Raw genomic sequence first — 11,182 nt, 5'->3', positions numbered from 1 at the left:
TGACAGAGAGGATATCATATAACACTAACCCTAATGCTAGAACCCTAACCCTAGAACATAAACTGTACTACACTTACCCAAGAACACTAACCATAGAACCCTAACCCTAGAATGCCAATCGGGGAAATGACAAAGAAGGAGGAGGATGACTTACTCCACACCGCCGAAGGAGGAGGCAAAATGTTGGCTGCCCGTCGTACTGGCCTTCACCGCCTGGGATAACGCAGTAGCCGCCGTGTATTCCAATGACTTCGGCGGCGACGACGGTTGGGGAAGAGGCAGCACGCTCGAGGGATTGGAGCTCCCGCAGAACTCCGGTGGATCTCCAGGACCGCCGCCCGGAGCATCCTCACTGGCAGCAACTCTGCCGCCGCCGTCCACGCCGCCAGGTTTCGTCGTCGCCATGGATTGGAGCTGGAGGGAGAGGTCTGGTCTGGTCGGGTGCGGGCGGTCGGTCTGTCCGGCGCGACCAAACCGCGTCGGTCTTAACCAAACGGCGCCGTCCGCGCGTCCGTTAGGCCACGTCACCCAAATTGGGCCCCACCTGTCAGAAACGCCCTCAACCGCGCCAAATGACATGTTCAGTGCACTCTGCAAAACTTTTACTGAATGCGCGGTTGAAAAAGATTAGCGACCAGGTTGTTTTCTGCAAGAGAAGCCCCAAATGTGATGGTTTCTTGCAATTCACTCGAATTAAAGACAACATAACCTACCGGTAGCAGTGACCAAACCACCATTGAGTCATTGGATACACGCGTGTGAACAGACACTGGTTGATATAGATGCTGCAGAATCATAGGAACATAAGTTTTGTTTTTCTCTGCTATATGCCATAGATGAGGAGCATCGGGATTATTTCTAGCAAAATTCCTTGCTTCCCATATGTGCCACAGAGTTTCTGTTAGAACAATACAGTCAAGTCCAACAACCACAATTTGGGAGAAATAAAATCACACCGCTTGGACTTAATAACATATGCTTTTTTTACCAGTTTTCAAATCTTGTGGACAGAACAACAAAGCATGCTCTACAGATTCAGACGGCCCACAGAAAATGCATAGCTCGGAAGTTGGTACTTGGCAACGTAAAAGTTGAGTCCCAGTTGGTAAGCAATCTTGAGAAAATCTCCAAAAGACCACCTTCATCTTATTAGGAGCCTTAACAACCCAGAGAGCTTTCCATTGTTTTTCTTGGATGGATCGGTCCGAGATCTAGCCCTGGCCCTTCCTGCATTGGCACACCAAAAACTTATTCGTACGAGCCAAATCGTATGCTGATCAGACCGAGAACTCACCAAACCTTGTTAAGGGCCACCTGGCAAGATCCTCCCACCGGGGGTTGATGGGGATGTGTAGTATAGCCGAGGCAACATCAGGTGTGAAGAAGGGTCGCACCGTTTCCTCATTCCATGTTCCACCGTCCTCATCCAGCAAACAATGGACCTTAGAAAATACAGGAATGGGGAAGATAAGCTGAAGAATATCCGGAGTTATGGTGGGGATCCAATGATCATAAATGATATGAACTTGTTTTCCATCATCAATCCCCCATTGTGCACCACATTTCAGCAGATGACGACCAGGAAGAATGTTGCGCCACGTAGCCGAGGCCGACCTTGGTTGCTGCATTCCAGAAGCTAGAGTGAGGGTAATACCGACCCTTAATCACGCGAGCACACAAAGACTTCGGTTCGGTGATCAAGTGACAGCCCTGTTTGGCAAGCATTGCCAAACTGAAGAACCTCATATCATGGGCTGGGAACCAATACCAAGATCTCCAATGAAGCTTCTTTTTGCCATCCTCTCTGCCCCACCACTTGTCGGCAATAATCTGCCTAAATTTGTCACAGATCCCCTTTGGAAGTTCAAAGCAACTCATGATAAAAGTCAGAATCACCTATATGATTGATTTCAACAAAATTTCTTTTCCAGCACGAGAGACAGGACTATCAGACCATCCATAAATGCACTTCCAACCTCGACCAGGCAAGAATTTGAAGGTACTAGTAGGAGATCTGGCCACCTCCGTAGGCATGACCAAATAAGTGGTAGTGAAAGCTTCATAAGAAATTCCCAAATCTAGACTTCAGTCTCTGTTTAACATTTTCCGGGCAGTGACAACCAAAGAATAGAGAGGATTTATCCTTGTTAATCAACTGACCCGACCGAGAACAATAATGATCCAGAGTAGACTCCATAGCATCCACCCTGCGCATGTCGCTTCTTGCAAAAAGGAGATGTGAGATAGGTGAAACAGAGTGACAGTTCATAATACCATGCGGCTCACCATAATTCCCCTTGTGAAGTAACAGGCTTGACAATCCTTCACTGCATAAAAAGAAACAGTCATGGCTGATAGGATCACTCTAACAGATTCCTCTCAAAGGCACCACGTGCTCAGTAAGCTCTCCGTTGACCCTGATAGCATAATGGAGATTTGTGACACTCTTCATCACCGAATTGATCCATGCAGGGGCAAAACCAAGCTTGGAGAGACAACCATGAAGCTAACTCCATTCAACACGATCGTAAGCTTTCATCATGTCAATCTTCATGGCAAAGAAGGGCTGTTTAGCACGTTGTTTTCTAATTGTGTGCAAAGGTTCATAAGCAATAAGAGTATTGTCGGTAATTAATCTGCGAGGGACAAACACACTCTGAAACTTGAAAATGACAACAGATAAGAATACCTTTAAACGGTTAGGCAAAACTTTGGAGGCAATTTTATACAACACATTGCATAGACTGATAGGGCAAAAGTTCTTGAGTTGCTTGGGTCTTGCGACTTCGAGAATCAGAACAATCACCGAGTCACATAAACCATTCGACATAGCCTTCCCTTCCAAGAAACTCCTATAAATTTTCTCACCCAAGAAGTCCCAGTGGGTCCGATGGAAAAGAGCCGAAAAACCATTTGAATCGGAAACTTTCATAGGCCCCATCTGAAAAAGGGCAGCCTTGATTTCCTCGTTAGTGTATGGCTCACAAAGAACATCATTCATCTCATCGGAAATCTTGTGAGGAATAGCATCAAAGCGAGAGAGCAAGAGATTGAGAATTTCGTGTGCTGCTTTTTTTTTTTGCTTCACTATTTTTTGGCAGCTATAGTAGTCGTGACTCTGTAAAAAATCCGAGCAGACTGCCGGACACATACATTCGAGAGAGAAAAAACCTGCCGGACACACACATGTCCGACCGTGGTCCGGCGGAACCTGCTCGCGCCTCCACCTCCATTCCGACCCGAACCTAAGAGGAAGGTGCGAACCGGACCTCATCCGACGACGGGCAAAGGGCGGAGACGCGAAACAAGCAGCGAGCCAACGAAGCAGCCTCGGCACAGCACAGCACAGGCGGCGAACCTGAGAAGGAACACAGGACAGGAGTGGGCCGCATCGCATCGCACCGCACCGCACCCGCGTGGTGGGATGGAGCGGGGCGGCACCGCCGCGCTCGCCTGCACCTTCCGCTCCTCCTCCTCCCCCTCTCCGGTTTCCCACTGCTCGCCTCTCCTCCGCCCCCGTAGACGCCCGCCCGCGGCCGCCGGGGCTCCTCACTTCCTCCCGCCAGCCGGCCGGCGCTTCAGGTAACGAGACAGCCGTCTCCTATCCTCTCCGCGCTTGCTTGCCTTTTCCATCCTCAGCCGAGGAGGTCTCGCTTCCCCTGCGTCCGCGCCTGCGCGCGCAAGCTGTTCGACAGAACGCTTGAACTGTCGGGCGTTGGTGACAGGTGGACCTGCACCGTTGGAGCAGAATTTAGAATTATAACTGTTTAGCATAGTTTTTATATATTTATTAGGTTATAGGATCGGCAGCCCGGGGTCTTTAAACGCCTTCCCAAACCGTGGACTTGTGAGATTTGGACTTTGTAGCCTTGGGGGTGCTGCTAGATTTTGCTGTGGTTATGTTGGTTTGGAGAATTTAACTCCTTGGACAGTTATTTATGGCTGGGTTGTCGACTTACTAGCTTACCCACGTTCATGATGATCCATAACCAAGCCCTACAAAGGTGAAGAATCTCTATGCCTGGAATTCTAGTAGTTGATGAGCGAGAACAAGAATGTTGGGTAAGATTTAGCGAGTGTGAGTTGAAGTTAGCTAGCTTCTTTCATTTACAACTTCATATCGTGAACACTTGTTTTCAAGTTATTAATATAGTAAGCGACGCGTTCAAGCTAGATTTTCGCCACTGCAGCCAAGCTAGGTTGTTTGGCTGGTGTGGTCAACCAACGGGGATGGAGGTAAAGGGGATTGAAATTTCAAAATGTGCATATCTAGAATAGAACAAACAAGTATGACATGCTCTCGACATAAATGCTTATTAATCCCTTAATTCTTGCTGATGCTGTGATGCAAATAAGCCATAAGTGAGCGCTTATTTTGTTTTCATGTCCTATAAGAATATGATGTATAACTGAAAATCAGATTATTAAAAGAGATAAGGAACCTATCGATTATTCAAATTGATTAATCCTAGGAAAGAGGTGCAAATATTGAGATTATCCTGCTAGAAGATCAGGATTTCTATTGCCCTATTGGGTACCACATGGGTCATTTTCCTTGCAAATATATAGCATAATTTCGGCCTGGCTGTTTAGCCTTTTTGTTTTTGAATTTTTGTTAACTTGATTATGCACTGCTAGCTACTGCAGTCAAAATAGGTTTTTAGACACAAGCAAGGGGCTTAAGCGGCACTCATTGACGACATTCAGCCCATTTGGGCGTCCATCGGTTAGTCTGAACGATGCAGATTTAGTAAAAGATAAGATGCTAATTGATTGTGGAGAAGAGCAAGACTGTGTGCTTGGTAAGTTCTGTATGCCCTTTCTTCCTCTCGCATTAACAAATTCCAAAATCATGCTGTTAATATGTGCGTAAAACCAGTACCTTAAACCATTGTGTGCTTGTAATTTCTGTTGCCTGCAAAATTTTATTGTGGCAGCTCAGAAACTTCCTATTCCATAATTACTGGCATGTTTTAGTAATTTCTGAGAAACACTGTTCACATACTCCCTCCGTCTGGGTGCATAGGGCATGCGCGTGTTTCTAGGTCGTCAATTTAACCAACCAAATATATGCTACATTTCACCAAAATCATATCATTGGATTTGTCTATGGATGAAGTTTCTAAACATATAATTTTTGTCACATATAATACATATTTGGTTAGTCAAATTGTCACCTAGAAACACACGCCCGCCCTTTGCACCCAGACGGATGGAGTGCTATTTATGAAGGCAGTGTGGTGCACTGTTTTTGAGTCGAACGACTAGTCACAACTAATCATCGAGTTGCAACTGGCAGGTCGACTCGACTAGTTGGCTGAGTAGAGCGACTCGATCGACTAGTCTCGACTAGTCGTGGTTTTTGAGTCGAACGAGCTAAATTGGCCCCACCTGCCATACTTCTTTCTATTTGATTGCCCAATCCCCCCTGGAAACCTAGATCGCCCAGTTTTCCCCCCGACCCAAACCTCTCCTGCGACCTTCTCCCTTGGTCACTGCCGCCGCCCCACAATCCTGCCGGACGGCGCCGGCGCAAGCTGGTCTGCTCCTCCCCTGGTTGCCGCCGACTGCTTCTGGTCTGCTCCTCCCGTGGTAACTCATGTCAACTAGTCGACCATGCGTCTTGACTAGTCACGACGAGTCAAGAGTCGCTACCCCAGAACGACTCGTCGACTCGAAAACCTTGGTGTGGTGGCAGCTCACTTGCGTGGAAGTTAGCTATCCACGTGCCAGAACCATGACTTGGTTTCAAGGTCTTATGGGTTTCAACTCCAGGCTACCCCAACTTGTTTGGGACTGAAAGCTTTATTGTTGTTGTGTGGAAGCAGTTCAGAGATTGCAGGCTCAAGAGAAGAAATGTGCAATATAAAATCCATACTCAGCCTGAGTCCATTTCTGTGACTCCACTTCATGTTCCTATTACCTATTCATGAACTGTGTATTTTTCATTTCCGTCGTAGGTTTGGTTTGCCAATCACCACCGTTTTTGTGAGCCAGTAGTCTCCTCTAGAGCACTTGTGTATCATGTGAATTGTTCCTCATTGTACATGACGTCTTTGTGCAGTGCCATGCACTGCACCCTTGCTTGGCATGGCACTCTGTTGGGGACATAGCGATGTTGAAGCATCTTGCAATGTGATAAATGTTGGATCTGAGTCAATTTGAATTGTTACAGTCCCAGTCCATAGAACATTGACTTGCATGCATACCCCTAATAAAAATAATTAACAAAGTTGCTTTTATATCTGGCAAATTTCCCTGGAAAAGCACTGAAGCACTGCTCAGTTCAGGAAGTTATTCGTTTTCTATGCACCACTATTTGGTGTTTCGTTAGCTTTCCACTTGATTCTTGATTGGTTTGGTTGAATCTCGGTGCTTGCCAGTTTCACATCCAACCACCCTAGTTAACGAAATATGCATATTTTTTCAAGTCATGTTGTGCACAAATAACATGCTTTGACCCCCTCTGATAGAAGCCATGTTAAGACCATTAAGTGGCCCATGCTTTATCTTTACTCCTTTCCAGAAATTATATGTACATCAGAAGATACAGCACAATTATGGCAGACATCGCGAACACTAAAAAGGAAATTTGCTACCACATATTCAAAATCCTACTTTCCTCAAATAAATATTCCAAGTTCTACACTAGAAATTGCTCGCCGATTTTCACTCTCCTTATGACCTCTTGTCGCACTAACTTCACAGATATTCATTTCATCTGTACAGTTTCACTGAATTTTCAGTGCACATTTCAGATGGGATAGTTGCCTTGGGAAAATTTGATGCCCTTCACATTGGCCACCGGGAACTAGCCATGCATGCTTCTAAATCAGGAAATCCTTTTCTTCTTTCTTTTGTTGGAATGGCTGAAGTTCTTGGCTGGGAGTATAGGTGGGCCTCTTAGAAATTTTCAGTAACTTACTTGGTAAATTTAGCCCAATATTAAGGAGGACATACTGAAGTCCTTAACAAATCATTACTGTTTTCCTTTTGTACAGGCCTCCCATAGTTGCTCATTGTGATCGGAAGCGAGTCCTTTTGTCTTGGGCTCCATATTGTAGAAATGTGGTGCCTCTTGAATATCAAGTTGAGTTTGCAAAGGTCAGGTACCTAACTCCACGCCAGTTTGTTGAGAGGTTATCAACGGATCTTAGAATAAAAGGTGTTGTAGCAGGTACAAACATGTTGGTTTACCTTACAAGGCTCGGTCTTGTGCTGCACTGCCCTACCTAATATTTTTCTTCATGTGCACAGGTGAAAACTACAGATTCGGGTACAAAGCATCTGGTGATGCAGCTGAGTTAGTGAAACTGTGTGAGGAATTCGGTTTAAGTGCATTTATTGTACGGTCTGTCATGGACACCGCAAAGGGATCTTATAATGGAGCAACACCTGCCGTAAATTCAAGCGATAAAGGACAGGTGTCTTCTAGTCGTGTTCGCAAAGCTTTGTCGGTTGGTGACATTGAATACGTCTCCAAGTTACTTGGGAGGAAACACCGCCTTGTGCTAACTGTGACCGAATGCCCCATTAAGGAACGGAAAAACATTATAGTCCCGAAATCTTGCATGGTTAACATGCCACCAGCCGATGGATTCTACGAGAACTGTGAGCTCTTCAATGGAGGGTATCTTGGACTATGCAGGGTGGCCATTAACGCAGAGACCATTGATATCGAGATGAAAGATGAGAGCAGTTTGTCACCAGACAATTTTCAAGAAGTTAAACAACTAGGTATTGAGTTTGGGTGATGTTGCAGCTCCTTTCGTGATCAGCGGCTGGTCTTAGTTTGTATACCCGGTCACCTTTTGGACAATTTTGAGTCGAAGCCTTAGGTGGGAGTTTTTTGTTCCCTAGATGGAGGATATATGACGGAAATGATCAGAGGTATGTATTCAGCCTCATCAAGGTTCATCAATCCGAAGTCCAATTCACAGTTTGATGGAAAGATTATCCTGAAGAAGATTAGACATTGGTGCACACAGCAAGAGAAGCACGGGCACGAAGGCGGCATTCTTTCCTGTGGACTGGCAAATAAAGAGTTTACTGGCTTCAAGCGGCTGTATGTATTGAAACCAAAGAAGAGACTCTTCTTGCAGCATGTCTTAGTCCTAGTACATTGTAGTCTGTACATTTTCAAGGGGTTTTTCAGAGCCAGCCCGTTTTCTATTGCTATAGTTCGCAAGCATGCTCTGTTGCATCAAACAGTGAAGATGATACTTGTTTGTTAGTACTTACTAAATTGCTTAACGATTAAGCAGGATTTCATTACAACAAAAGACTTGTGTCTACCCAGGCTTCTCAAAGAACTTGTGAGCAGCTGGAAACTTACTTTACCATCTGAATATGTTAGTTGTAAGCAGAAAGATGGGAGTCTAAGATTTGTTGTACGCTACAGACGTAGGGAGTGGATGAACCAAATTACTGTTGCCGTGTTTCCGCGTTCGTTTCTGCTGTAGTCGCTGACGCTGTCAAGGGTGTAGGTGCTTGTTACCGTGCCATCGAGGGTGGTCGAGCTGTGGATGCGGCGGGACGGCAAAGCTGAGGTTTAGGATTTGAGTTTTTCCTTGCCAAAGTAGCGTGCGACAATGATGTGTGCCATTTGGATGGAGACAGAGTAGCGTGCGCGTGCAGAAGCCGGCAACAAATGGCATCCGGTCACCTGCCTGACCGTATAGTTGCCACGAACATCTTAGTTGTGAAGAAGGTTTATTTATAGATAGATACACGTGTATGCGCAAAAGATTGGAATTTCAGGTGCGCAACTGCTCATATCCAGCAAAAGAGAACAATTTTCGCGTTGCGCTCCAATCAGATGGTTCCTTCTTCCTTGCATTGTTCTCTGAATCACATCGCCAGTGCTCCGGCAGCTCTCTTTTTAGTTTGTACGTTCAGGCTGTACCTCTGGATCGGATTCATGGCCCGCTTCCGCTTGCCAGAGGATTCACGAATCCTATAGTAGCCTTTTTTTAAGGCGTACGCCCGTAGGCATACGTTACTTGCATTCATACGAGTAAGGAAAAAGTACAGATACACATACAAGAACGGAAATATAAGAAGGATACAGCCAGTGGCACCATCGCACCCAAACCACAAAGAAGCCCATCACAGAATTGAAATCACAGAAAAGCCCTTGGCCCTTGGTGAACTTGAGAAGGCAAGATTACATTCCATCTTCCGAGGGTGCGTTGGGGGATGCACAATTGCACATGGTTTGTTAGTTTTGTTTGATTGTGCGTATAAGAAGGCTCCATTCCACGGCTGCATTGAGACGGTGAAGGCCGGCACTCTCTAGTAGCATCATCGATTTTCTAATGATGAGAAGCTTGGGTTCCTTGGGAAGTAGAGTAAGATATACACCTAAGTAGCTAGAAAAATGCATTTAAAAGAAAAGCTAGCTAGACAATGCCTGGATTTCTTTTCAGGAGTTGTTGTTATTGTTTGGATTTACACGAGGCCGATAAGCATGACAAAAAAAAAACAATACACTGCAGGATAAGATTCAATCCAAATCGTCTGCTAGTTGATCCTTCGCATGTGTACGTCGTTTTATAGTGCAAAGACTAGTCTAGTTGTTTATCTAGGGATTCTTAAGATATGGCTGACATGTCATTTGCTTATTTATACATTTTGCATCCCTTGATTTCCTCGAAGGATCGCTCTCATGAATAATCAATAGGCCACAAAGCATTTCTTTCAATGAGCAACTCTAAACATTCCCTAAATTTTGCCTCCCTAGTGGCTCTTCGGTTTGGAGGAATTTTGTAGGATACCAATTAATACAATTTTTTATATGAAGATCATTTGGTTCAAGAAATTAACCGTGTAAAATTCCTACAGATTGCTTTCCTACACCACAATTTTATAGGAATTTTAAAAAAAAATGAGATCTCTTGGAATTTTTTCTTTGTGTCTATGACAGCTATGTCATGCATCTATAAATTTCATGTAGTAGAGCCAAACAACTCCTAATACTAATTCCCTTGTTCCAGTAGAAATTCGACATGATATCACATTATGTTCCTACGATTTTTCCTGTATTCAAATATCTAAGAACCAAATAGGCTCTATATGACTTGGGGACCCCCCCCCCCCCCCCCTTATTATTTCCCTTCTGCTTTCACATTTAAAAAACAAAAAATAGTGGTTGATGAGCTCTGTGTGTCTCCGGTAAGCAGCAACTGCCTATTGTCCTTAGTGACGACCCCTCTCCGGTTGCTGGAGCCACCGCCCCACATGTCATGGTTCGTAAGCCACCTCTCTTCCGCATCTATATCTTTTGTTGGAATTGTGGTGTTCCTAAGTGGATCCGAAGCAAGAGGTGGAAAATGTGAACGGCGGCAATAATATGATAGTCTTTGTTTTTGAGAAAACGCAAAAGTCTTGCGTTTCGATTCGTTGATAGAAGAAGAGTTTGTACAAGCTCACCTACGAGCACACTTGATGTTACACCACAACGTCACTAAACACTAGCTGTATCAGGAGCCGCGAGCAACGCAGCTAGGCCGCTCGCGCCCGCAGTCGCCCAATGCTTGACTTCCGTCCTAATCGTTTCAAGGAGGCTGGATAGGCTGAGTTGTGCACCGTCAAAGGTGGTCGCATTGCGGTGCTGTTTGATTTGAACCAATGTTCAGCCTACCAAATATTTGGCTAGCTAGAACTTTGGTCAAGGTTTGGCTTGGCTTGCCTATGATTTGGCTGATATTGTCACAAAGACGAATTAGACATGATAAGTCTGCATGGATACATGCCAAAATTTTGACAATCATCCAAACAAGTACTAAAATTTTGGCTATGACCATTTTTTTTTTTGAACCATGCAACAGAACTGCATGTGACAATATAGAAGAAAAGAGATACAAAGTCTTAGAGTACAATGACGACCCAACAACAACAAGAAAAAGGCAAAAAAACTAAGATACAAGCGATCGTAGGTGAACAACGACCTCAGGTATTTAGCGCCCACTTTAGACCAGTTGAGTGCGTCGCCTTTGATTTTGTCCAAGATACGATCAATTGAGCTTTACCAAATATTCTATTGTTGTGCTCATTCCAAATTGTCCAAACCACTATGACATTTTTTTTTGATAGAGTGGACTCCCTTGAGTCATTCACCAATGGGGCGTGATTTTTTTAAAAGATCAGCCAGATCGCAAGCCGTCAGATCTGCCGCATAGAG

General features: G+C 44.8%; 1 protein-coding gene across 2 annotated transcripts; it reads left to right on the top strand.

The window, feature by feature from the left end:
• Positions 1–3,266: 3,266 nt before the first annotated feature.
• Positions 3,267–8,282, top strand: LOC125509188 (FAD synthetase, chloroplastic). 2 transcript variants are annotated; one of them, XM_048674101.2, is made up of 5 exons: positions 3,267–3,582; positions 4,648–4,802; positions 6,759–6,894; positions 7,002–7,177; positions 7,258–8,282. In XM_048674101.2, exons 1-5 carry the CDS (start codon positions 3,425–3,427, stop codon positions 7,752–7,754), a joined length of 1,122 nt encoding a protein of 373 aa, XP_048530058.1. In that variant the 5' UTR covers positions 3,267–3,424; the 3' UTR covers positions 7,755–8,282. The 2 variants fall into 2 exon arrangements, with proteins under 2 accessions (XP_048530058.1, XP_048530057.1); XM_048674100.2 differs by having other exon boundaries at positions 4,639–4,802.
• The last annotated feature ends 2,900 nt before the right edge of the window (positions 8,283–11,182 follow it).

This window comes from Triticum urartu, chromosome 5A (assembly GCF_056163025.1).
Source record: "Triticum urartu cultivar PI428250 chromosome 5A, HENAU_Tu73, whole genome shotgun sequence".
Taxonomy (NCBI): domain Eukaryota; kingdom Viridiplantae; phylum Streptophyta; class Magnoliopsida; order Poales; family Poaceae; genus Triticum; species Triticum urartu.
This window is presented reverse-complemented; position numbering and strand designations above follow the sequence as displayed.

What these genes read in the sequence shown, in the direction of transcription:
- LOC125509188 (XM_048674100.2), top strand. Translation starts at nt 3,425, where the DNA reads ATGGAGCGGGGCGGCACCGCCGCGCTCGCCTGCACCTTCCGCTCCTCC. An exon ending in AGAGCAAGACTGTGTGCTTG is followed by an intron (nt 4,803 to 6,758) that starts GTAAGTTCTGTA and finishes TGCACATTTCAG; the next exon opens with ATGGGATAGTTGCCTTGGGA. An exon ending in GTTCTTGGCTGGGAGTATAG is followed by an intron (nt 6,895 to 7,001) that starts GTGGGCCTCTTA and finishes CCTTTTGTACAG; the next exon opens with GCCTCCCATAGTTGCTCATT.